The 26,474-nt window shown below is 60.0% G+C and overlaps 1 protein-coding gene across 2 annotated transcripts in view; it reads left to right on the forward strand.

Moving 5' to 3' along the window:
• Positions 1–25,965, forward strand: part of RBM19 (RNA binding motif protein 19) — a 90,238-nt gene extending 64,273 nt beyond the window's left edge. The window contains exons 23-25 of one of the 2 annotated variants that reach the window (XM_080650125.1): positions 1,389–1,509; positions 15,175–15,287; positions 25,422–25,965. In XM_080650125.1, the coding sequence (XP_080506251.1) occupies positions 1,389–1,509; positions 15,175–15,272 (219 nt within the window). In that variant the 3' untranslated portion in view covers positions 15,273–15,287; positions 25,422–25,965. Of the gene's footprint in view, positions 1–1,388; positions 1,510–15,174; positions 15,288–15,475; positions 16,351–25,421 lie in introns of those variants that run through there. The other variant, XM_080650126.1, reaches the window with a different exon arrangement.
• The last annotated feature ends 509 nt before the right edge of the window (positions 25,966–26,474 follow it).

Genomic DNA, 26,474 nt, shown 5'->3' on the forward strand with positions numbered 1-26,474 from the left:
ACAGGCCCACCCCTCACAGCCATGCTGCTGTCCAGGGCCAGCGTTGGGTTGGTTCTGGTCCAGAACCCTCCTGGTTGTACGCTGCCTCCTCGAAGCATCTAAGAAGCAAGAAGGACACACCCCACCGCTCTCCTTCTGTGGCAGATGCTACCAACTGCCACCCAGCGACTCCCCGCGGCCGCTGTTGGTCTCCAGTGCTGACAAGCCCGGGAGCCAGCCTCTTCCAGCTCAGCGCCTGCCTGGCCTCTGCAGAGAGAGTGCACCGGCCGCACGTCTGCACTAGTAACGCAGCAGCAAGAATAGCACCTAATGAGCGCCGACTGTTTGCACCCACACTTTCTGGGCCTGTTAAGTCTTTTTCATCTTCCCTAGAACCCTTGCACTGCGTACCATTAACATCCCCATTTTATAGATGAGGAAACGGAGACCAGGGAGATTCATTCAATTTGTCAAGGTCTTGAAGCTAGAGTGTGCGGGGCCCAGGCAGGGTGGCTCCGGACTCCGGGCTCCTGACCACGAAACACAGTGGCCTCTGTACCCGGGATGTTTCAGGGAGAGCCCCTGCCCACGCCATTAGCTTGAGGCGCAGCGATGTTTGACAGAAACTCGCCGGTTCTGGGATTCCTTTTGTGTGATGTCCAAAATAGACAAATCAGGGCCAGGAAGTAGATCGCTGCTCCTGGGAGTTTGGGGTGGGGGTGACTGCTGGGGAGCACGGGGTTTCCGTGGGTGATGATGATGAAAAGGCTCTAACGTTGGTTGTGGGGCTTGATAGTCCTGCAGCTCTGTGACTAGTAGAGACCATTGAATGCTGCACTCAGACTTGAATGGCATGTGACCTATATCTCTAAGCTGCTACAAAACGGAAACAGAAAAACGGGAAGTAGGCAGAGTGGGGTCCGAAGAGTGAAGACGGCGAGAGGGCAGAGCGCGGGGCCGGACCCAGGCCGCTGATGGCTGGGAAGGAGGGGTCAGTGAGGAGGCGGAGGGCAGCACAGAGAGATGGCCAGAATCGCCAGGGCCAGTGAGGGGCAGAGCCCCACGTGGAAATGAGGGGCCTGCCTGGTCGCCATCGAGTGCAGGCAGCACTCGGCTTTCTTCCCTGGCGCTGCCCCTGGCAGCCGGGTGGAGGCCCCACGCCGTGCCTGGCCAGACCCAACGCCGGCCCAGGCAGCAGCACTGACTGCACGGGCTCTTGCAGCTCTCTCCCTGGGAACGTCACCCACTAATGAAGTAGACGTGCCAGCGGCTGCCATACCTCGCCCGGGAGCAGGTGTCATAGGGGCCAGAGCTGACCTTTGGGTCTGCAGTGCCGGCGGGACAGAAAGCAGTGCTCCAGGTTCGGGCTTCGCTGATGCGCTGTATTTTATTTCTCGTCCTGTCCCCAGAGAGCCTTCAATGCCCTGTGTCACAGCACCCACTTGTATGGCCGGAGGCTGGTGCTGGAGTGGGCGGACTCCGAGGTGACCCTGCAGGCCCTGCGGCAGAAGACAGCCGAGCACTTCCACGGTGAGTGATGGAGCTGCGGGATAACTGCCTGGACCCATGGGCCTGGGGCTGGGCGCCGGGAGGCAGCCCATGTGGACGGCATCGGTGACCGCCATGCCCTTTTGGCTTCTGTCAGGTCACTGGGAGATGTGGCGGGAAGTCGGGGAGAGGAGTGTGGTCAGCGTGTGTACCCTACCTCCCTTCCTGCCAGGCTTCGTGGCCTGGCTCCCAACAAAGGCTCCCCTCCAGGGGCCTCTCCACCAGCGCTCTCCAGGTTCCACTGGCGTCCCAGGGGGCTCGCATGCCATACGGTGACAGCACCGCATTTCACCTCTTACCCACCTGGTGCCACATGGCCTCGCGATTATTCAGTCCCTCCCCAGAGAGGCTCAGTGGGCACCTGCCCTGTCCTCGGGTTGGGGTGCAGCAGTGACCTCGGGGCTGTGGGCCTGGGTAGGAGAGGCTGGGGTGCAGCAGTGACCTCGGGGCTGTGGGCCTGGGTGGGAGAGGCTAGGGTGCAGCAGTGACCTCCAGACTAGGCCCGGTGGGAGAGGCTGGGCACATTGTTTGAGCGAGAGGTCCAGAAAGGCCTCCCCACAGAGGGGACGTTTGTACCCATGAAAGGGCTGCCTGAGCGGAGGGACCCAAGGTGGTATGAGCCTGACACACAGGGTTGGGGGGTGGCCTGGAAGGCAGGGGTCTGGCTTGTGAAGGGGCTGGGTGGTCTGCCTGCAGCTCCCCCCACGGTGCTCCGACGTGGCTGCTGCCTTTGTCCCCAGTGAGTTCCAGCACAGACAGTGGTGGCCCAGCTCGTAGTGCTTTCCTGGACGAGCCATTAGTCCTGCCCCTGCACTGCCCCCCTCAGCTGTCCCCTCCCCATCCCTATCCCCATCCCCATCAGCAGCTGGGCCCGCTGTGTCACCTGGGGACATGATGGTTTCCTGTCCCAGCAGTGACACATGGCCTCCCAGATCAGACAGCTTAGGGGCAGTTGGGGGAGGTCGCTCTGTGGAGCCGTGAGCTTTCCAGGTGGCCTCGCTGGTCCTGTTGGGGAAGCAGGCAGACCTGAGCAGGTCACAGCGACGCAGGACTGCGTCCCCAGCACAAAACCCCTCTGCTGACCCAGCGCCTTTGTAGCCTATTCCCTCCCACTACACCTCCCAGAGTTCACTGTGCCCAGCCTGGTAGACTCGGGGTCTTTGCCTATGCTGTTCCCTCTACTGAGAATGCCTGGCCCCTCAGGTTCTTTGTTTGTAACCTGGCAAGTGCCTATGCAGCCTTTAAGGCCCACTCAAATGGCACTTCCTCCAGAAAGCGCCCCTCTCCCCGCCCCTCCCAGGTATCAGGGATTGCTCCGTCTTCTGCTCTCCCACCTCTGTCCCCAGAGGGGGACTGTCATGTTCATCTCATCACCAGTCAGTTCCTCTCTGGGCCCAGGCCTGGCACAGGCTGGGCGTCTGTCCGAAGTGAACAAGAAACCAGAGAAATCAGGGTTACGCACACAGTCACTGGCTCACAACTCATAAGCCCCCACATCCCGCCCCGCAGAGAGAGCCATCCTATCGACAGCATTGACAGGCCCAATGCACCTCGCAAATGTTTGTGTAAGGGCTCTGCCGGCCCCGCGCCCACCCTGCAGACTCAGCACTTCCCCGTGGCCGGGAGAAGCCCCTTCGATAAATCGAGCTCGACTGCCTCCCCACTCGGAAGGCTTCGGTGGGATTGGCTGTCTCCACGGCCCCATCACGCGCCGCTGAGACCCGGCGGGGCAGAGGCAGTGATACAGGAACAAAGGCCGGCGTGTGTGTGTGCTCTGCCCATAATCCCCCGCAGCCCTGTGAGGCGACGCGGTCAGCCCCGTTTCATGGGTGTTGGAGTAACGGTGACAGTGTCGTTTGTGAGCGACTTGCTGTGTGCCAGGCCACTCAGCATGGGGCGCTCCGTCTCATCTTGCAGACAGCTGTGGGCACCGCTGCCTCCCTTCTGTGGCCCTCTCAGGGCACAGGCTCAGCGGTGTGCCCGCGGTCACTCAGGTGGAAAGTGGTGGGGCTGAGATTTGAGGTCTAGACCAATGAGAGCTCCTACCCTCTATCCCTCAGCCCCTCTCCCCCCGCACACCCTGCCTTGTACCAGCCAACGCCATTTCAGAGGACTTGGGCCTTCATTAGATCTGGGGGTATGTGTCTCCTGTGTGGCTTCCTTCCTCCAGCACCCCCAAGGCCCTGTCCCTAGAATCTGCAGGCTCCTTCCAGAAATGGAGAGAATAAGTGATAAATGACAACAAAGTGTCGTGTGGCCCTCAGAGTTGACATGTCCTTGTAGAAGCCTTGCGGTGCACGTGCAGGCGGAGACGGGCTCCGAGTGGGGCTAGCCCCAAGGTCAGTGCTGAGTGTCAGAGCCATGGCCCTCCTGGGTGCTGGAAGGGCCGCTGGCTCTGAGCTGGCCAGTTGTGCCCAAGGCAAGCGCTACCCAGCAGCTCTGAGCCCCTGCCCGCAGCGAGGGAGGACAGTGTCCCCACGGGAATCCCCCGTGGTGGGTGGTGACAGGAAGAGCCCTGATGCAGAAGCTGCTGGGCGGGGGGTGAGGGGAGGGTGGAGGTGAGAGTAGTGAGGCGCTGCACCCCAGGCCGCCCCCTCCTACTCCCCTCGTGCTCCCCTCCTGCCCTAGGAGGTGGACGCCCTTAATCTTCCCATTTGACAGATGAAGGGACAGAGACGCAGAAACTGGCCAGGGTCACACAGGCAAGCAGTGGTGGCCGCAGCCTGGCTGTGGTGCCCCCCACACAGGTGACTGTTCCAAGCCGGATGCTGCGGGCAGGGTGTCCAGGTGCTCTGGAAACAGCCCCCCTCACCACCCACCCCTTTGTCTGTTTGATCTCTTCAGGCAACAGGAGGTGCCCGCAGCGGCCTCAAATGTTCAAAATCGGGCTGCTGGCCTCCTGCCCTCCTGGCTGGACCCTTCCCCCTGCTCTGCCCTCCCCTGTGGCGAAAAGTACCCGGCTCATTTGTGTTGAAATCCGCATTGTTCAGAGCTTCCCAGGTCCTGGCAGACTCGGGGCAGTGGGAGCCGTGCCCAGTCCCACCCCGGCCCGAGCTGTGCCAGGAAGGCACTCAGGTCTCGGGTGGGGGGCCCTGAGCCCCATTTGCCCGGCCTGAGCAGCTCAGCCACACAAAGGGCTCCCTGTGGAATGTGGGCCTTGGAATGAAAGGCAGGCATCTTAGCCATTCGGAAGGGCCAGCAGGAAGCTAGCTGGTGACACCGCAGCCTCCTAACTGCCCTCTGGGTCAGTGGGAGGGGCCAGGTGGACAGAGGGGAGCGCTGGTCCCCGCCACAGCCCTCATTGTGGCCGCAGTCAGCGTCGTTACCCCAAGTTCACCCCGCACCTGGGGTTCAGCTTCCCCAGCAGACCAGCCACTAACTGGTGACCTGGGGCCCGGCCCCCATGAGCAGTCTTTCTCCTCCCTCAGGTCCGTGGTGTGCCTACGTCATGGTGGGCAGACAGCTCGTGTGCATCAGGCCAGATAACCCATTATTATTGTCGTCATCTTTGTTGTGATGACCTCACCTGTTAAGCCTTATTCCGTGTGAGATGCTACCTACAGCTTTTCATGGGTCTTAATTCGGCAGAACCCTAGGAGATAAGTACGGTCATTACCCTCTGTTTCAAAGATGAGGAAACTGAGGCACAGAGAGGGCAGATAACTCACCCAAGGCCACCCAGCTGCTAGCGGCCCGCCGAGGCAGAAGTCAGACCTGAGCTCTTAGCCATCCTGCTGGACCATGTCTTCATATCAGTGGGTGTGTAGCTGTCCCTTACGTCACTCGGCCTCAGCTCTGTTGGCTGTACAGTGGGACCAGGTGCATCCTCATTAGGGGAATCGTGGGCTGTGAAGGAGACGGGCCTGTGAAGCTCCCGGTGCACAGCCACGTGCCACAGACACTAGAGTCCTGCCGCCTCCTCTGGGCTCAAAACAGTTCCCTCGTTCTTGCACTCTGGTTGGTCCAGGCAGAGGAAGAATGCTCTGTTCGTATACGGTAGCATAGCCCTGAGCGTGGCACGTAGTAGGGGCTATTAGTATACGGTAGCATAGCCCTGAGTGTGGCACGTAGTAGGGGCCATTAGTATACAGTAGTGACGAAGAGGAGTGTTCCCAACACTTTGGCTCTCAGCGCAGTTGTGGGAAATAAACATGCCGGGTCTGATGCTCGCTGTCTCGCTGGGGTCCCCTGCTGCCAGCAGAAAGAAGCTAGTTTGGTTTAAGCCCCCCTGTACTCTCTCCACCCTCCAGGTAGATGCCTTCATTCTATCCATTGTCCCCTGGACAAGGGCAGGGTCATACTGTCCCTTACCAGTTGATGCTTACAAAATACCCATGAAATTGAACAGCAAAGAGCAGGTCTTTGAAAGTCATTTGAAAAGCTGCCCTGACCAGCAAAGACCTGGACATCAGGCAGGTGCTTTCGGGAAAGGACCAGAATAGTAAGACGGCCGCTCTGCACGGGATCGTCCTCCCTCTCCCGGCCCTGCCCCCGCCTCCCTTCCCAGCCCAGCATCCCAGCATCCGCCTTCTCCTTTCTCGCTCGCCCCGGCAGGTGAAGGTGAAGTGCATTTCGAAGCCTGGCATGTGGGAGGGTGGAAAGAGCGAGCAGGGAGGGAAGAAAGGAAAGCGGCCGCTGCTGTGTCCTTTTCTTCCCGAGTGTGTTACGAACCAGCAGGGTCGCAGCATCGAGGGGCTTTCAGGGCCTGGCAGGCCGCAGTACCTGCGCTCGCGCCGAGAATATAATGGCACAGAAGCAATCCGCCCGCAGAACTCTCTGTTTTCAAACGGGCACAGCCAGGGAGGCGCAGGCAAAGCAGGCTTTTATTTGGCTGGGAGCACGGCTCCGCTTCCCGCCTTGTCTTACTCCAGCTGGGAGGACTGATGGGCTGTGGTTTGCGCGGCACCTTTCACCTCCGGAGCCGTGAGTGCAGACATGACCCGCATGGCAAGTGGCTGGCAGTGGCGCCGTGCCTGCCCGCCCGAGCCAGGCCAGGCCCAGGTGGGGTGCTGTCCCATCAGTCACTGGCCTCTAGCACACGGCTGCCCTCCCAGCCGGGCAGGGAGGCTAACTGCTGGAGCCCTGTCCCATCAGCCCAGCCCCCAGCCCCGTACCTTTAGGGCTCCGCCAGAGGGTCAGCTTCTACACATCCCTGACACTCCTTTTCCTCTCCGCCCCATCATGCCCGTACCGCCTCTTCCTGCTGCTCTGTGCTCACATGCTGATTGTCTGGTGTCCCTGTTTGTGAGTAAATGAGCATAAATAAGATCCTAGTCATCAGAATGGCCTGTTCCCGTTGAGCATGGAATACGGATGAGGGAGGGCCACTGCCGGTTCAGCTCCTCTCCGCCATCCCCCACAGGTCAGGGTCCCCGGGGCTCAGAAAGGCTGGACCATGTGCTCCGGGCCCCACGGTTAGCCAGGGGTTGCCAGCACTGGAGCCCTGTTGATCAGAAGCCAGATATGCCTAACCTTGAACCTGGGAACACCACCTGTCTGCAAAGAGCAGTCACGTGACTTCTTACTGAGGATCAAGTCAGGCGAGAGAAACGGGGGGAGAGTTTTGTAGGGGACCTCCTAGTGCCAAGTGGTTTCTTTGTGGCCTCACAGCTGCCTGGAGAGGGGTGCTGCTCCCTTTTGTCTGAGGTGCACACGGAGGCCTGGAGAGGTCTAGTGAGCTGCCTGAGGGCACACCGCTCTGCACTACAGAACCAGTAACCCTGTCTCAGCACTCCCCTGTCCCTGGCAGTTCCCAGATCCCTAATGGTCCCGCCTTACCTGACCCGGCTCCCAGTCCAGGTTGGGCAGTGGTTGCAAACCACAGCCACAGCTGAATGCAGCCGCAGCCTGTGTTTGTAAGTCGAGTGTTTTGGTGTGCAGCTGTGTCCATGCGACGTGTGTGTCTGTGGCTGCATTCTCATGCTGCGAGGGCAGAGCGGAGTCGTTGTGGCCCCAAAACCTAAAATACTGTCTCACCCTTGCCCGAAAAATCTACAGCCTCTAAGCCTCATGCAATGGCTGCTTTTATTTTAGCCAAAAGCTGCCGGTGGCTAATTCCTCCACCATGACCTGCCTTTTCCCGGAGAGCAGACAATTCTGAAGGCCCCGTAACCGCACCCTCGCCCCCCCGCCCCTCCCCCCACTTGGCATGCTCTGCTTTCCTGGGAAGGAGGCCCTGTCGCTTGCTTCTCCCTCCATTTCCACTCAGTTCTTCCCTGTCACCGATTATCAAGCCCTTGCCACATGGGGAACAGAACAGCGAACATGGGGCTGTTTGAGTGGGAGGGACAGATGATAAAAGGGAAAAAGTTAATAACAACACAGTTCTGATGATAGCAAGCCCTGGGAGGAAATCAGAAAGGCTAACACACTGTGCCCTCAGTGCGGAGTGGGAGGGGACATCCAGCAAGGTGGTTGGGAAAAGCCTGCCTGAGGGGTCAGTGTTCTCACGTGATGCGCAGGAGCCAGCCAGCCAAAGATCTGGGGGAAGACGGTCCAGGCGGCGGTCCAGCAGGTGCAAAGGCCCTGGGGCAGGAGCGTGTTCCTAGCAGGCCCTTGTGGCCAGAGCGGGGAGCGGATGTAACAAGCAGGGCTCCCTGGTGGGTATGATGGGGAGCCTGGCTTTTACTCAGGATACAGGGGGAAGTCCCTCGAAGACTGAAGGAGGGGAGTGTGTGCTTGACTTACTGCCGGCCCTCATCCTCACTGCTGCGTGGGGCATGCATTGTAGGGGGACGAGAATGCAGGGAGGGCCACTGTAGTCATCCCAGCAAGCGAGGGGGTGGCCTGGGCAGAGACGCGGGTGGCAGGAAACAGGCGGATTGAGCACTGTGATGGAGGTAGAGCCAGCAGACTTGCTCCTGGAAGTCCGGAGGGAAACTGAGGCCAGGACAGAGCCCTTTGCTCTGAACCGCTCAGAGGATGGTGGTGCCGTGGGAGGCTGGGAAGCGGTGGTGATGGAGGCAAGACCCGGACACTGGGTTTGAGATACCTATTAGGGCTCCCCGTGAGATGTCAAGCAGATAGATCTACGAGTTCGGAGCTCAGGGGCGAAGTCTGGGCTGGGATATAAATTTGGAAGCCATCAGCACACAGATGATATTTAAAGCCTGCATCAGTTCACCCATACCCCCCCCCCATAACTTAATCAATCATAAGATGGCACATTTTCAAAAGATCAGGGGCCAGGGGAGCCTGTTATCCCCACGCCAGCCCCTGCAAATACGCCGCCTTGATCTTGGCCGTGAAAGCAATCACTGGGCTTTGAAAGTCAGAGTCAGGAGAGTTCAAGCAAGTGGGCGAAGTCACAGAACGTGTCATTCAAAAGACCCCTTTGCCATGAATCGTCCCAGCTCCCTGGAGGCAGGCAGGTCCCGGAAGCTCCCTGGCCTCGGCTTCATCCCTTCGTTTGGGTGGTTCTCTTCCCTCCTCAGGCTTCTTGGTGGCAGGTGAGGGGACTGTCCCAGTCGACATGAAGGGCCTGCCGGGGAAAGGCCACTGGGGGGGGGGGGGGGGGGGGGTCGGGGGCCTGCGGGAGGTGTGGTATCCCTGGTGTGGAGGTGGGTGCCCTTCCCTGTCCGGAGGAGTGTGTTTTGTTCTCCCCCGCTCCCCTCTGTGCTGGCAGGTGGCCCCAGGAGAGAGGTAGAAATCAGCCTGGAGACCCGCTTTTCTCACACGCCCCAGCCACCTCAGCTGGTGGAGGTTGAATGGAGAGAAGAAAAATGAAGAAGCGGGAATTGTTTTGGTCAAGGCAGCTCCTAGGTAGCGGCTGCTAGCAAGGGTGCGAGCGTGGGGAGGGAGCCACGCTCCCAAGGCCGAGTGCTCCTCCCTGCAGAGGTGCTGGGAGGCTGAGCAGGCCGGGGCAGGTGTCCTCCGATCTCCTCCGCCGCCCCCCACGCCCCGAGCCCCTTTGAGTGGTGTTTTGGAAATATTTCCAAGCGCTTGGCAATATCCTGCACACTCCTGGCCCCTTCCCCCGGGAGCGGCTGTCCGTGCGGGAAGGTACTTGCTCCCAATCCAGCTAAATTGTTATTGACTTGTGTTCTCTGCGTTCCGCAAACATTTCACTCAGCCGTCGCCAGCCAGGCCAGGATTCCCTGCTAGGGCTAACGGGGAAACCAGCTGTGCGGGCCATTTCTCCTGCTCTTCCTCATCCATCACGGAATTAAACTGACAGAAGGAGAATTTCAGAGCGACTTGGGAGGGACGGGCTGGGCTCAGATTGGACAAGGCCCGGGGGCCTGGGGACCAGAGGGCTGGGAGCAGGGGCGGGAGGTGGTGGGCTTCCCTCCAGGGTTGGCTGGCAGCAGGGGGCGGCCAGGTTTGTTCTGGACTCGAGGCTGGCCCAGGCCGAGAAACCGCAGGAAAACACACAGGCGAGGAGGTTATTACTGCTCCATGATCACAGGCAAAGCCAGGGGCCTCTGCAGACAGAGGAGAGAGAGAAAGTCAGGCTGCGTGGGCGAGCCCTCCACTAAGATCGGCCGCAGATCTTTATCTTGCCTACAAGGCATGGAAACAAATGGTTTTTTATTAATCACCACTCTTTTGCTATCAGGTTTGGCCTGAAATTTTAGATTCTGGCTTCTCTTGAAAAACGATCTGACCACCTGGTCCTGCATCCCAGTGAGCAGCGGTGGCTGAGGTGCGCGGCTTTTCCTTTTGCCACAGTCCGCAGCCCTCCCCGTAGTCACCCACCTAGACCACCGACTGCATCACGTGTCTGCCTGGCCCTTCAGGCCTTTGCACTTACAGATCCTGGTACAGACATCATCCCACATCGGGCCTGTGAGGCACCGGTACTATTCCCTTCCTTTCAGCCTCTACCCCAACCCCGGGCCTGTGCCCGGAGAAGGGGACAGGGAGTTCATGTCGACCAAGCCACTCGAAACTGAAGGATCCGTCCAGGCCTGCGGCAGGGAGTGGGGTGCTTTCCAGTCTGGCCGGCCTGCCTCTTCTCTTTTCCTCTCACTGCCGCCTGGACACTCCCCTTGCTCTCTGCCTGCTGACGGTTGGGCTAGGGTCGCCACTATGGGGCCGGCAGCTGAGCCCAGGACCATGGGTATCACTGTGGATCCAAGTTCAAGGCCCTGCTTGGGAGTGGTCACGTGCCTTCCCCAAAGCCCCAGAGTGGCTGCCTCCACACCTGACGAATGGGACAAGAATATCACCAGCTCTGGGCTTTCTGAAGTCCGCCAGCCTGCTGCCCGGAGCCTGAAGAGCTCCGACCCAGGATGCAGGACGCAGGCACTCGGCTGACGCCAGCTCCTCCCGCTCAGCCTGCGGCATCCGCTGAGTCTGCAGGGCCCTCAGCTGACTGGGCTCTGCTACCCTCTGGGTGTCCTTGCACACTTCCAGCGTTTGCTACTCGGCACCTCTGCGTGCTGTCCCGCCTGATTTCATCGACGCCCCGCAGTGGGTACCATGCCCTTTCTGCAGACAGGACTCTAATTCAGAGGAAAGTGGGGGCTCTGGCTCTGCCCACCCTGGGGCCCAGCATGGCTTCCACGGCTGGTGGGTCAGTATATCCGCTGGGGTTTTCTTGGTGCTGTATCCCCAGCACCAGGCCCAGCACAGAGTAGATGCTCAGTGAATACCCGCTATGAATGCCTGCCGGCAGGAATCCTAAAGTCCCCCGTGAGATCAGGAGAGCAGGCGCTGTACCCACTTGACAGAGAGGAACATTGAGGTGTGGAGTTTAGCTCCCTGCAGTCTCCAGGGCCACATGTGACCCTGTGGCCTGGGACAGCCCATGGCCCTCCAGGTGGGGACCATTGACAAGCCCCAGGTCCACTTGCTGATGCTGTGGGTGGGTCGCCCCAGGAGGGGGCCCTGAAGCCTCTGCACTGGCCCAGGTTTCACAGAGACGGGAAGTAACAGTAGCAGCTTCTATCAATGACAGCAAGTAGGCTAACCTTTATTGAGCGCCTACTGTGTGCTAGCCCTTCTAATACTTTTAAGTACCCTCGGCACTGGGTGCTGTGCAGTAACTGCAGACTGAGTCCAGAGAGGCGCGGCCCCTGGCGCGAGTCGCCCAGCTGGGAGCCGGGAGCAGCAGGCGTACAGCCCGCAGCCCGGCTCCAGCTGGCACGCAGGCCCTCCCCTACCCGGCTGTTCCCGCTTCCTGGCCTCCGGGTGCCGCTCAGATGCCTTCTCCCCACTTGCCTTTCCTCAACGTTCTGCCTCCGAAACAAAACCCCACGAAGCGCTTTCTCTTGTCCTCCCGACAGCTCCCCGCCCACCCCCTTGCGCCTTTCTCTCTGCCCGCCTGTGCCTTCCATGCAGGGCGCCAGCGCCAGCCAGGGACGGCAGAGAGACATGGGCTGGCATTCTGTCAAGGAATTAATTGAAAAATAAAATCATTAGATGGGAACTCCAGAAATGCAGAATGGTGGTTGGAGGGGGGAAGAGGGGGCAGGGCTGGGGGGGCTGTTGGGGGCTGGCTGAGCTTTTTGTCAAGTTAATTTCTCGGGTGTGGATGTTGGGCGACATTCGCGCGTTGTTTATCTTCGGGTGCAGCTGTGACACTGAAAGGAACGCAGCTTGTTGCGTGTATTTATTTTACACCTTTTCCCGGTTCTGCATTGTGTGTATTTGGTGAAAACCCACTGAGGCTTTGATGGTGGGAAGTGGGATTTCTGCAGCTGTCCCGGCAAGCAGGTGCTCCGCGAGTGGCAGGGCCCGCAGGGGCTGCTGGGTGGGAATTCAGGGCCTGATGTGTCTTCTGCGGGCACCTGGGTGCCCGACCTGAGCCAGAGACGCCAGGCGCACGAGAGGATGCTGTAAGGGTGTGCCCAGAGTGAGCCCAGGCCCACGCACCTGCCCTCGCAGTCCCCCCGGGTGGGGGGTCCTGTTTTCAGTGCACAGACCCAGGGAGCGGAGGTGACTTGCCCAAGGTCACGGAGCCATGAAGTGGGAGGCCTGGGACCTCAGCCAGCCTGCCTCCCAAACCCTTCACCGCACAGGGGTCAGTGGGAACCCCTGGGCCTCCATTTTCCAACCGGGGGAGAGGAGGCAGTGTGGGTCGGCCTGACGAGAGAGAGACATGTGACATCCACGCCTCTTGTGGGTCTAATAGTGACAAAGACACTGGTCTCAGCATCATCGGGACCCTCCCAGGTGCCGGCATTTCTCCTTTCACACCTTTAATCCTCCCAACAACCCATGAGGGGTCGTTATTAATAGCGTGCCCATTTTGCAGATGGGGAAACTGAGGCACGGAAAGGCTGAGTCCATGATAGGGCTGTGGCATCAGCGCCCAAGCTCCTGAGCGGTGCTCTGAGAGGTGCTCACGGGAAGGAGGACCCCTGGCCTGCACCAGACGGTCAGGGAGGCCTGGGGTCAGCAGAGGGTGGCCGCCGAGGAGGGCAGGGGTGGAGGACTCGCCCTTTCCCCCCTTGTAAACATGAGGGATTGACTCTCGGACAGCGAACATGCCCTGCCTGAAGTCACACAACTTGGAAGTGCTAAAGCCACATGCGCCTCATTCTAAAGCCAGGTGTGGCGACCACATGCCCTTTCACAGGGTCCTGTGTGACCTCGGCCATGCCCCCGGCCCTCAGGTATAGGGTGCAGTTCGGACACTGAGGCTGCTGCGTGGTCGCTGTGGGGCTCGGGGTATGCTGGTGTCTACGCCTCTGTCTTCCCACCTGGGAAAAGGGGTGCTGGTGGAACTCTGGTGAGATGCTGCTTGTAAAGTGCCCATCCTGTGTATATTTCCTCTTCCGGCTGCGGCCCCTCCCTCTGGGCCTCAGTGTCGCCAGCCAGGTTTGATTGCTGGTTTATTTTATGGCTATCCCGACATTAACAGTTTTAATTTTAAAAAATTTACTCACTTTGTAGCCATTTATTCTTTTGTTCAACAAATGATCACAGAGCACCTACTGTGTGCTGGGCCCTGGGGCACAGCCACCCATCAGACAGACCCAGCCCACCCCCACCACCACTCCCATTGTCAGTCGCTGTGAGGGGGTGTCAGTGATGACCGCAGCCCTGTTTTGCTGCCCTGCTATTCCCCGGCTCCTATTACCTGCCCACAGATTCATTTCCAGAGACCATTGTGCCCCTCCAGAGCCTGGCGATTACAGGAAACCAGGAGCATCGAGGGGCGGGGGGGGGGGGGGGGGGGGGGGGAGCAGGAAAGGAAGCGGGTGTCTGAGCCGTGAGCTGCCGCTCGCCCCAGCCCATTCTGTCCCGTCTCTTTTCATGACTAACAATGATGGATACAGCTGCCAGGCCTTGAGGCTCCCCGGGCAGACGGGTGGGGGGGCAGCCTCCCTCACCTTCCTCACCCTCGCAAAGGGGGCAGCTCGCCATGTCCCCCCTTCCCACTCCATTTGCTCATCCCCTCATTCGTCAAATATTAATGAGCCCTCACTAGGCGCCAGGCAGTGTGCTAAGGCAGAGGACACAGTGGACGGGACAGTGTCCCACACACAGACATGCTGCTGCAGGGAGAAGTGCAGACGGGGGTTGAGGGCAGGGGGTCCTCTTTGAGACAGTGGTGAGGGGAGTCCCCTCTGAGGAGGGGACGTGGCAGGCCCGAGCCCAACTCCCCCCACTCCGTTTCCGTCCTGGAGGGTCAAGGGGACCAGCACGCCTTCTCCTGCCTCCCTTCGTCTCCCTGGCGCTCTCTGCCCCGGAGGCTTTCCTGAAAAGTGGAAAGACGGCTTTGGTGGGCTTGGGTTCAGTTCCTGTCTGAGGCCCAGTTCACTCGCCTGTGAGAGGCAGGAATAATACCTACCTGCCGGATTGTTGAAAAGAGTAGTCGTAGCACATAGTAGGTACTCAGTCAATAGCATTTGGGGCCCAGAGGGTAGGCATATATATATTTTGCTGAGCCCACCATGCCTTTCATACATTCATGCTGCGCATCTACACCCCCCTCACTGAGAACTCCTCTGCATTCTTCAAAATCCAGGTCAAATCATCCATCTTCTCTAAAGCCACCCGCCCCCCCCAATAGTTATTCCCTCCATGCCTCCTCGGGAATCCTTGAGCGTGTATTTATTGGGCACCTACCGGATGCTAGCCGCCTGCTGTTCAGTTACGAGCCTGTGACCTCCAGGAAAACAGCACCTACCACTTGTTTCCTCAACCATTGCCCTGGCTGGGCGGCCTCTCTGAGGGTTTTCAAGGCCCCACACCAGGCAGACAGGCCTTGACCTCTGAACTGCTAGAGGGGTCTCCTCCTTCCCCTTCCACATGGGACCCTTTCCTCTGTGGGAGGAGTTGGGGTGGGGTTGGCCCCAGAGCGGAGAGTTTCTGGGCCAGAAAGAGGCAGCTCCCCAAGGTGAAGCTGAAGACTAACCCACAGTGTTCTCTCTCTCCCTCTCGCTCTCGCTCTCTCTCTCTCTCTCTCTCTCTCTCTCTCTCTCTCTCTCTCTCTCTCCTCTCTCTCGGTTTCTCCCCGCTTTCCCCTGGCCTCCTCTCTCTCATACCTCCCCCTTCCATGCTCTTTTTCCCCGTTTTCCATCTTATTTCTTCTGCGTCTCCCCTCTCACTACATCCCATTTCCCTTGCATTCCCATTCCTCGTCCCCACCCTCCATTTTGCTCCCTCCTCCCTCCCTCCCTGCCATCTCCCTCTGCCTGCCTCCAACCCCCTCGGCTGTTCTTTTCTCCTCTCGTGCCATCTGGGCACCCACAGAGCCCCCGAAGAAAAAGCGGTCTGTGGTGTTGGACGGGATCCTGGAGCAGCTGGAAGACAGTGAGAACGACAGTGAGGAGCAAACCCTTCAGCTGTGAGCTGGCACCGAGAGGGTACGTGGCTGCAGGGCCCTGAGGACGGGACAGCCGCTCCGTGGCTGCGTCCTGCCACGTGGGCCAGGGGCCTGGTGCGCCGCCTGGGGGTGGGAGCAGCAGGCAGCCCACCCTCCGCCGGTCCAAGGTCAGAGGGGTTGATGGCCGCCTGCCGGAGCCCTGGATCCTGAGCTGCTCTGTGCCTGCAGGAGGGCCGGCCCGGCCACCTGAGGGAGTCCTTCGTGGCTGCACAGGGACCTGGAAGCAGCAAAAACAACCAGCTTCCCTTCAAGCCAGCTGTTTGCTGCGCTCACATTACTTCTCCGAGGTCCTGAGACGCCACAGGGTCTCATCCTGCCGGTAGGAAGGTCAGGGTACAGAGGGCCCCAGCTCACGGGAGCAAGGACCCGGGCACCCCACTGCCCAGACCCAGGGGCTGCAGGCAGCTCCTTGGAGCTGGGAACCGGCCCCGTTACCTCACCTCCTGGCCCAGCCTCCTCACTGACTGGGTCCCACCTCAGGCTTTGGTGAGAAGGAAATGCTGGGGTAACCCATGGAAGGCGCCAGGCACAGTGCTTTCATCCTCGCTCTCCCTCCAGGGCTGCTGAGCTGCAGTCCCGCCTATGTCTGTCCGTCTGTCTGTGTGTCCAAGGGGCTGCTCACAGCCTGCAACCGCCTCCGTCCTGCCCCATCCTCGTCACGGGACTGCAGGCCCTGCTGACCTCGTGGCCAGTCTCATGGGTTGGGCCCAGCTGGGCCCTGTGAAGTGCATCCAGGTGCCCCGCCCAGCAAGCAGTGTTCCGAGGCTTCTCCCAGGTGTGGGGCGCCCACGGCACACACCTCCAGCCAGAGAACAGCCTCCCCCACGAGGAGGCCTGTGCCCAGCACTTACCAGGACGCAGGATAACGGAGAGGAAAGAGCTACAGCCCGTGCCACCTGGGTCTGAATCTCGGCCTGGCCACCCCTAGCTATGTCACCACAGACCACGGAGGTCCCTGCTGGTCCTCAGCATCTTTTCCTGTAAAGTGCGGCTGTAGCCCTCCCTCAGAGATGGTACTGAGACTAAATCCATCGAGGCTCGTCCCACTGACTCTTGTTTACTGCTTGCTCGTGGGGCCTGCGGGTGGGGCTCCACGTGAGAGTCTAAGAGCCTCCTGCTTTATGTGTAAACCTGGCCTGTGCATTGTAGGGGGTTAGTCTTCATCCAGTTCTCAGAGTGGCCTGGGACACACGCTGCGCTCCCCGGCCCCGCTACCCTGCGAGGGTGCGCGTCGGCCCGGTGTCCGGGGGCAGGCGTTTCTGAGCAGCCCCAGTTATCACTGCAGAACCTGGAGCTGGGCCCTGTGAAACGCACCCAGGTGCCCAGCGTGGCCCGTCCCCGCTTGAACAGAGGGGACCACAGCCTTCTGGCGGGGCTGTGGTGGGGTTGATGATAAACCTCCCCCAGCCAGACGCGTGGTGGCCAGGCTCCCCAGCCACCGAGGGTCTCGGGGTGACAGGCCTGGGGCCCGCCCGTTCTTCCCTCTGCTCTGTGCAGGGCCCATGGGTCCTGCTGGTCAAACACCCAGCGTTTGGTCAGGGACGGGACAGGGCTGGGGACTGCTGATCCCGGGTTCAGAGTCCAGCTGTTCCCGCACAGGCTGCTGCGACAGGAAACGGCGTTGGGGTGGGGCAGGGCCTGGCTAGCCTCCTTGTCATTATTATCTTCATTATTATTCTGGAGTGAAGGAAGGTGTAGCTAGCGAGGTGATAATAAAGTAAAACCAGGTCAGTACTGGGCCCGGCCCACAGGAGGCGCCAGTCTCGCCCCTTTGGGAAGAGGGGCCGTCTGTTAGGAGAAAAGCATCCGTCAGTGTGCAGGGTGACCTGGGGGAACTTGCGGCGACAGACAGTCCCCAGGGAGGTGGGCACCAGAGAGCTGCAGGAAGGGGCTCTGTCAAGTGTGAAGTGGTGATGGGACTTCAGTGGTGCCAGCAACCAGGTCTGGGAGAAACGAAGGCACAGGGAACGGAGTGCCACCCAGGGCCCCCTGGTGCCTGTGTAGGCTGGTGTGGGGGCGGGAGACAGGCTCGTCTCCTTGGCAGAGAGGTCCTTCACCCCCATGGTCAAAACAGAGCTGGGGAGAGAATGTGATGGAGGAAGAGTGGAGCGGCTCCCGGGAGAGCAGAAGAGAGGTAAAGCCAGGATCACAGGGTTCAGCAGGGTCGCTGGCACTGGCCAAGGCCCACGGCTGTGGGGTGGTATCTGGGTGTACAGGGGAGGCCTTCCTCCTTCCTCCTGGGCAACGCCAGCTGGCATCCTCCGGCGGGCCGGCACTCGGGGCAGGGGCTGAGGGAAGGATCAGGAGACCACAGTGAGCCCAGGCTCCAGCGAAAGCACCTCAAATCCGGAGGGCGCCAGCCACCTATGGCTTCTCAGAGAGGCGGAGTGGGAAGGGCACAGGCCAGAGGCAGAGATTGGCAGAGCCACCTGCTGATCCTCACCCCAGGTATCCATCCATCCATCCATCTGTCCCTCCGTCCGTCCATCCATCCATCCATCTATCCACTCAACACTCAGCAGGTGCCCCTGTGTGCGAGGCCCTGGTGGGCACCTGGGATACGGTTAGAGACGCTGGCCTGTCCCCCAGGCCTGGAGACCCAGTCAGGCCGCGGACAGCCTCCGGTGGCCTCTGCCTGTGTTTCCTTTCGCCGCCTCCTTGGCCGGTTTGTCTTTCGTGGCCGGCCCGCCTCGCAGCGCCGCTTGCCGCAGCCCTCGGAAAGGATTAGTGCCCGCCGCGCACGCAGGCTTTGCTGAACAGAGCCGAGCTCGGTTTCAACATCTAATTCAATTTGTTCTGCCGAGATTGAAATATGAAATGGTTGCCAGTCAAACGTTCAAAGGACGGCGAGCGCCTGCTGAAATTTAAATTTTAATGAAAATGACTTTAACCCTTTGGTGGGCCTTGCAGAAGTGGGACACACTTCATCCCGGGAAACGCCCCTCGGGGTCTCCACCCGCTTCTCTGCTGAGCGTCACTCACAATAAGTAGTCTTTTCCCAGCAGTGTTCCCACTGAAAGATGAGGGAACGCGTGCTTGATCATTTGTTCCCCGTATTGCCCCAGGCGTTGAAATAGACACCTTCCCATACATGACCTTTGCAAGCCCTGAGCAGACAAGCCCGGGCCTGTTAGATGCCCTCAGACACCTGGCTCCTCCTCGGCCCCTGTGCCAGCAGGAATGTGGGTCTGTGTTGTGGTTTCCCGTCTGTCCTCCCTCCGATTGTGAACCCCAGGCGAGCAGAGACGTCCCCTGCCTGGCGGGAGGGAGGCGCTGGCCAGCGTAGATGAAAGAACCACGTCATCCTCCCAGCAGCTGTGGGAAGCGCTATGGAGCCCAGAGAGGCAGGGCACATTCCCCAGGAGACCCCGCACAGGGGCTGGCGCCCAGCTCCAGACCGGAAGCCCGGGTTCCTTCTCCTGCTCTCCTGTCTCCGGGCAGCAGGCGGTGCAGGAGAGCCTGGCCCCGTGCCGGTGGTTACATATCATCAAATGCCATCGGTCCCTGGCTGGGTGTGCGGCTCAGCATGGGGCTGCCCTGGCATCCTGGGGCGGCCCTGGGACGCAGGGACTCAGAGCCGTGGAGCCCCAGAAGAACGTAAGACACCTGGTGTGTGCGTCCCACAGGTGTTCGCTGAGCCTGCTGTGCAGTGGTATAAAGGAAATTATTAAGATCATAATATAAGTAGTAAAGGGTCATGAATAGTCTAAACCAGGCATTGGCAAACTACGGCCCAGCCGCTGCCTGTTTGTGTAAATAACATTTTATTAGCACAAGCCACACCCATTGGCTTTCGTCCTGTTCAGGGCCGCCTTCCCGCTGCGGCAGCAGCAGAAGCTGTATGGCCACAAAGCTGAAGTATTGACCAGCTGGCCCTTCACCTCAAGTTTGCCGGGACCTGAGGTAAACCCTGCTGGTTTGACACCCTAGGTCAGACCAGAGAGGGCGAGCGGCTTTGACTACGTCACGCTGTGGCCGAACTCTCCACTGTGTCCCTTCACCCTCCACCACCGGAGCCAGGCCCTGGGCTTTGATCCCCGTTCTGCCACTTAGCAGCAGTGTGACCTTGAGCAGCTCCTTGACCTCTGAGAGCCTCAGTGTCCCCACCTGTGAACTGTGAGCACTGTACCAGCGTTCGCTGTTATGCCCCGCCCCTCAACATCAAGGAGTATCCCCCACTCCCACGGGAGGCTCTCGCCATCACCCGCCCCCCGGGAGGCCACAGTGCTCCAGCCCCGAGCTTGGGGCCCTGCAATCCAGTCAGCATCGCCAGAAGCCAGGGCTGCGTCCCTCCAGCCCCCTAATAAATCCCACTTCCCCTAATTGCAGCTTTTATGAAAATGACCCCCTGGGACCTCAGCGCCCCGTCCTTGGGCACAGCCAGCAGCAGGCATTTTTCTGTTGTGCCTATTTCCGGTGGCAGCCGCCCCACCTTCCCTGGGAACTGCCAGGAGCCCCCCTTCTCCTGGTCCCCAAAGATTCCACTGCCCCCTTCCCCGCCCCCCCCCATGTCTGCGCGTCACCCTGCACTTTGCAGAGCCCTCTCCCAGTCATGAGCTCCGCTGTCTCAGCGGAGTCACAAGGTGGAGACAGTCCCCTCGCTGCACAGGTGAGGTGAGCGCCAAGGCTAACGTTCCAGGAAGACGTCGCAGGGAGGCCCCCTTCCCTCCAGGCATCTCCACCGGCCAGGGCACCACGGTCAGCCTTCCTCTCCTTCCCTGGGCTCCGCGGGGAAGTGGTGGGCCACGCAGCACGTGCTGGACACCCTGGTTCCGGTGTGGTTCTCAGACTGCCCCAGAGGAGCTGGGATGGGGGCCGAGTGGGTTGAACCCCCAGCCCTTAACCACCACCCCCCCACCACCACCACCACCTCTGGTATTTCTACTCGTGGATTCGGATGCCCAGCTCATAGGATAAGCATCTCACTGCAACAGTTTTAAGCCCCAAGGTGTCTTATGGACCCCAAAATGCAAGCCAGCTCCTTCATCCAGTGCCCAGCCGGAGCCCCAGCCACTCCAAAGCCAGGCAGTGGCCAGGGCCTGCAGAGACGCTGTATTAGAGCATTTCAAACCCAGATGTCAGCGGTTAAGATGAGGAGGCTGACTTCTCTCATGGGACAGTGGGGGCGCCGCCTGGCCGTCCTGGGTCGTTTTCTAGATCAGTTTGTGCCGATTTCTGCCTTTGGAGCGAAAAGAGAATGGAACCCAGTGTGAGCATCGTCCGAAGGGCCACACGAGACGCTTCCACGGATTCTTTGTTTTGGTTTCTGGGGGAAAGCGACCCCTCGAGCTCCCATGGGTTCTTAGCCCAAGAGAGTTTAAGGCCCCCTGTCTTAGACACAGCAGTTGTCAGGGACACCCCAAAGAAACACGTGTTCGCTACCTGCCCCATTGGCCAAAGCAAGGCACGTGGCAGAGCCCAAATTCGGCAGGAGGGGACCCCGCAGGCCAGGTGTGGGTGGGCGGGGTGAAGAATTGGGCCGTGAATGACCTCATGGCCCACACACAGGGGGCACCGACTGTTTGCTGGAGCCCAGGTTGTCTAGAGAAATGGGCCTTCAGAGACGCTTCATTGCCAAGGCCAGGGACATTCCAGCCAGGCAGGTGGCCCAGGTGGGATGGACCATCAGGCTGATTCCCACCTGCTGGAAGGTCCTGTGCTCATTGTCCCCCCGCCCCCTTAAAAGGTGCTCAGGTCCTCCAACAGCCGGACCGTTCATGGCATTCCTAAGACTCGTCTACTCAAACCCGTCTTCCCTGGGAAGTGTTTGGCTTTAGAAATCAGAGTTTGGGTCCTGGCTGGGTGGCTCGGTTAGCTGGGGCACCATCCCCTGCACCAGAAGGTTGGGGGTTCGATTCCCAGTTGGGGCAAGTACCCAGGATGTGGGTTCGGGACGCAGTCAGGGCACATATGGAGGCAACCGATTGATGTTTCTCTCCTTTCTGTAAGAAGTAAAAAAAGAACTCAGAGTGTGGGATTTAGCTGCATTTCTCTGCATCGTGGTTCCTGTCTAATCCCTACGCCTTTTCTGCTCCCAGCTGGTGCAACCTTGTTTCGGGGTGGGGGTGGGGGGGGCGGCGGGCAGGAGGTTAAAAGGTACCTTCTCTTTCTTCTTTGAGAAACCCAAACTTTAATTCTCTGTTGTCTGAAAGGGAGCCCCGTTTCTCCATCTCTCTCCTGTTCAGCGTGTAGGGATCCACTCAGAAGAATATACACATTCTTCCCCACCCTCAGCAGAGCAGCTCTCGGAGGGAGGGGTGCAGTGGGCGTGCGCATTTCCTCTGAGTTGCCTGTCAGATACTGTACTGCGTCTTGTCCGGGACTCTCTTCTCTTCGGAGAAGCCACTGGACCCTCAAGATGGGGCACTTTCCAGGACCCCAGGCCCGAGAGGGTGGCGGGGAGCTCTGCCCTCTGGCCCAGAGCACAGGCTTGAGAACCCCCAGCCTGGATGCAGCTTTTCAGGCTCCAGGCTCTGCACCTGCTTCCTCTCAGCTGGCGGGGGGGTGGGGGGGGGTGTGTGTTCCGGGCTGGAGCCGTGCTTTACTGAACACCACCCTGTGCCAGGCCCCTGTGGAGCTCTGCCCCAAACCCCAGAAACGGGACCGTCACCCACCCAGAGCGGAGGGTCCTGCTGGCACCTCCTGGTCCTGGCTGCCAGCGGCCGCGCCCCCAAGCTGAGTGTCCTGCCTGGGGCCGCTGCATGTGGGCGGCTCAGATCCGCTCCTCACCTCCTCCTCCCCGAGGCGGGCGTCACGTGGCAGCCGAGTGAGGTTTCAGATGTATCCACTCATGAATATCAATCAGGCCTGGTAATTCACAGTAAGTGCGATCCAGATTGACTAATAAGCAAGGCTTTCACCCCAAACTGGGTCTGGGGACGGGCAGGTGTGGGCACGATGTGACCAGAATTGAAAACCCCACAGCCGAGTTGCAGTTGGCAGAGGTCCTGAGGGGCTGCCGGGCAGCCTGGGGTGGGAGCAGGCTCTGGGCCCCGGGACCCCTGCAGGTTCCCTCTTCCCGCTGAGAGCCTCTCTGGGCTCTCCTGACCACGGTTGTGGGGTCCAGGCAGAGACCCAGGAAAGATGGGTTACCCAGGGCAGGCCCTCACCAAGAAGGAGGGCCAGGTCCTGAGGGTCAGGTGGAGCCCGGTGTGAGCACTTCCCACGGGTGCCGCGCCCCTCCCCCCAAGGCGTGTGGTCTGAGTTGGGGGCAGCCGGGTGGGGACAAGCCAGGCTGCTGGGCTGACATCCAGCTCTGCTGCTTGTGAGCTCTGTGACCCGGGGCGGTGAGGGAGTCTTCTGCCTCCATCACAGACAAGCCTGTGTCCGTCCGTGACAGATGTGACAGCGTCAGGCAGAGGAAGGGCTGGAGGTGGAGCGGGTAGCGGGACCCCTGCTGAGGGAGGGGCGGGCAGCTGCCCACACCACCGGGTCCCTGCGAGGATCTAGGAGGAAGCTGGCCTGGCACGTCCGCACAGAGCCTGGCACGTAGCAAGTGCTCAGTGCACGGCAGCCACTGCGGGGGATCAGCTTTGTTCCCTGAGCTGCTCTGCAGTCCCAGCGATTCCTGAGCAGATGCCGGGCAGCTCCAGATTCCGCAGCCTGAACTGCAGAGACGGGCAATACTCAGGGGGCCTTGGGGGATGGCCGAGCCCACTTGCAGCTGCTGCTAATTTTTATTTGCATCTCAAGTGTGTGCCGTGGTGGCTGGCCTGTCCAGGGCTCCCCGTCCTCTCTGCCCGCCCGAGGGGTGGCCTTCAGAGCTCGGAGGCCCAGCCCACGCCTCCCAGGGGACACTGGGTAGTTTCTCATTTTCCTCTTGAGCAGTTCCACAGCCCAGTTAAACCTGCAGTGGGGCTCCCGGGCTGGGGAAGGAGGCGGGAGGGAATAAATACACCCAACACGGGGCTGGGCTGGGCGATGCCCCCAACAACAACAAAGGCGAACCAGGAGGAGCTCCAGGGAAAGTGACTTACATACAGCCCTGCCCCTCCTGGCCCAGCGGAGTACTCCCCAACTACAGGAGTGCCCCCAGCACATAGAACCCACTTTGCAGCAAACTGTGCCGAGACCCGTTCCCGCTCATCCTTTAAAGCAGAGGCTCGCCCCTAAGCCTCACCAGGTCCGCCTCCCTGTGGCTCAGTGCAGAATTCTTCGGATTGGGACACTCAAGTGGCCGTTGGAGGGGATCATGTCACGTTTATCAAGACCGTCTGCTGAGAGCCTCCCTGAGCTAGATCCTTGTTAATGCCTGTCCGTAGCCCTGTGAGTGTGTCGCCTGTGCCTATTTTCCAGATGCAGCAACTGGGGCTCAGGGACATGAAGTGGCCTGCCCAGGGTTACACAGTTCAGAAATGGCTGTCAGGCTTCAGGCCCCAGGATCGGTCTGACTCCAAAGCCAGTGCCCTTCCCAGAAAATACCCTGACGTGGGAGCAGCGAGGGGGGAAAGGCCCCTCTGTGCCCAGCGTCTTGGAAAGCGTCTCCCACCCGGGTGCTGGGCAGCGCCGTCCTGACAGCATCCCTCTACCTCTGGGCCTCTCGTCCCTCGGCAGCTTTGGGTCCGCGGAGCAGCTGGAATGAGAGGCCCTCGCAGGGCCTGCCAGGCCCACAGGCGGGCCAGACGCCACAGATGGGCCCTCCAGGTGCTTCCTCTCCCCATCGGGGCCCTGGGAACCGCTCTGACCAGGCGCCATCCAGATGGGGCTGCGGAGTCCAGCTTCAGGGGGCTGAGAGCCTCCGTGTCCCCGCCCGCCTTTGTCCCAGTCTCCGGCCTCGGGATGGGTCTCACAGTGACAATCCGCCACGCTGGCCTGCGTGCTTTGCCTCGCAGGTCTGTTCTGTCTAGTACTCGGCCCTTGTGTCCAGGCCTCCGCTCAGGTGCGGCCCTCCCTCCCTCCCACCAGGTACTAAGTCCACTCATTTTCTTAGCAGTTGCCACCTTCTGACACGCTTTCTATTTATTTGTTTATTGTTCCTTTCTCCTCCCTCCTCCAACTAGACTGTTCCATGAGGGCAGGTGAGCCCAGAACAGCGTCTGGGGCAAAGGCAAGTAGAATTGATCCTGATTGGAGAAACCTGTTAGGTAGTTAAAGCGCGGCTTCTGCCTCCTACAGTCAGAACAACCCTGCAAGGTGAATCTTATCCCCACTTCACAGATGAGAGGACTGAGGCCTGGGGCTGGGTATCGAGGCCATGAAATCAGTCGCCTGCACAAACGCCCCATTTCTCCCATTAGTGGCGGCTGGCAGCAGGAAACTTTCTTGTCCAACAAGGAGGGTCATTGAATCTTGGCCAGCCACTGCTTTCTTGAATAAAATCAAACCAGAAGTGGGAAACTTCGGTTGGTCTGTGGGGCTCGGAGCCTCAGGCCGGGCGGAGCGGCTGGGGCCTTGGGGTTTGCTCGCAGACGGCGGGCTGAGGTCTGCGCCTGGACTTACTTAGAATTCAGCCGTTAGATCGCTCCCTTCTCTCTGATGGCTGGGAGTGATTGACACTTACAAATTACCCAGCCGAAAGTGTCGAGTCTTTGACCCCTGAGTAACATCTTTGGCAAGCCTGAGACTTGCCAGCATTTTGTCATCTAATTACTACAAATCCCTTGAAAATTCACTGGCTGGTGAATTTTTAATGCGGGGCAATTTCAATGTGATGCATTGCCCAGATGGGTCCTTGCCTTTCCCATCTCTCTCGTTTCCTCTTCTCTCTCTCTGTCCCTCTTGGCTTAACTTGAATCATCTCAAACTTCTGAATGGGGCCCCGCCCTGAACATCAGGGGAAGCTGTTGGAGGGTGTTGGTCTTTGCCTCCTAGCCTTTACGTGCTCCATTCTTCAGAAACGTGTGCACAGACAGACAGCCACCAGGGAAATGTCCCACTCCTGCCTCCCGGACAGCACATGGGGCTACCTGCTCCCCCCCACACTCCCCCACCCCCCCACCACCACCACCTCACACAACCCACTGGGCAGCGCCCAGTAACCCGCCTCCTTCACAGCACACCTTGGCTTTCCCTGGGCACGTGGGCCAGCGGCTGTCCGGAAGGTTGGTCCTGTCACACTGAGTCTTGGGCAAAGCGAGTGTGTCCCACATCGTCCTCGTTTTCACTTGCTCTTTAGATCCCGGCTGACGGTGTTCACCGGCCGGAGAACGGCTGCCTTTCCCGGACGGGAGACGCGAGCCTGTGCCTTCCATCCCGTGTGCCTGGACAGCCTCCTGCCTCTTCAGACCCCGAGCCGCGAGTCGGACTTTCTGCATCCAAGCACCACACTGACCTGCTCGTGCTGCAGAGTGAACTTGGACCTTGGACCCACCGGCAGCCGTGGGGGCAGGACCTGTCTCCGAGCGGGGGTGGAAAGAGGCTCCCGATCCTGCGTCGTTTTTATATATGTCCCCCCACCACCACCTTTGATATGTATATCGGATTTTTATTTCTAAATACAAAAGCAAGGTGCCTTTTAAACTCTGTGCCCCCTGCAGCCCTCTGGGGACATCTTCCTCGATGACAACCCGGAGGGCGCAAACCTGGGCCCCCGGCGTGTTGACCCCGCCAGCCCTCTCCACCCCGCCCCTCCCCCTGCTCAGGGGAACGAGGGTCTGCCTTTCAGCCCGGATTCAGGTTACATGTGTACATGGCTGATAAAATATTCCACTTCACCCCTCTCCCCGTGGGACCTGCTGTCTTACGGGAAAAGGGTTTGTATGACAGCAACCGCGACAGCGTGCGTGTCGCCTGGAAACCGCGTGGGGGGTGGGGTGACTGTCACTCGGGCTCCTCTTTATTCTGATTCCCTCTTTTGGTTCTAATAACACATCGCTGGAGGGAGAAGCCGGGGCCTCCACGAGCTCCCCTGAGGCCCAGGTGGTCGCCCTCCCATCCTTGAGGGATGTGATCAAGGTCCCCAGTGTTGGCTGCCTGGCAACACCCACCCCCCGTGGACTTCACCTGGGGTCACCAGGGCAGGCAGAGGTCGGCTGTGGGTGCTGAATGTTTGAGCCCTGCCCTTGGACATCCTCAGACGTGGGGGCCAGAGCAGGATCTGGGTGGGGGGACGTCCCAGAGAAACAAACTGGCAGATGGACACAGCCCAGCTGATGGGAGGCAGGGCTGGGCGAGTCTGTGGAGGGGGTGGGTGTCACGGCTGCTGAGGTCCTCCTGGAGGAAGGAGACA

This window comes from Plecotus auritus, assembly GCF_963455305.1.
Source record: "Plecotus auritus genome assembly, chromosome: 13".
Taxonomy (NCBI): domain Eukaryota; kingdom Metazoa; phylum Chordata; class Mammalia; order Chiroptera; family Vespertilionidae; genus Plecotus; species Plecotus auritus.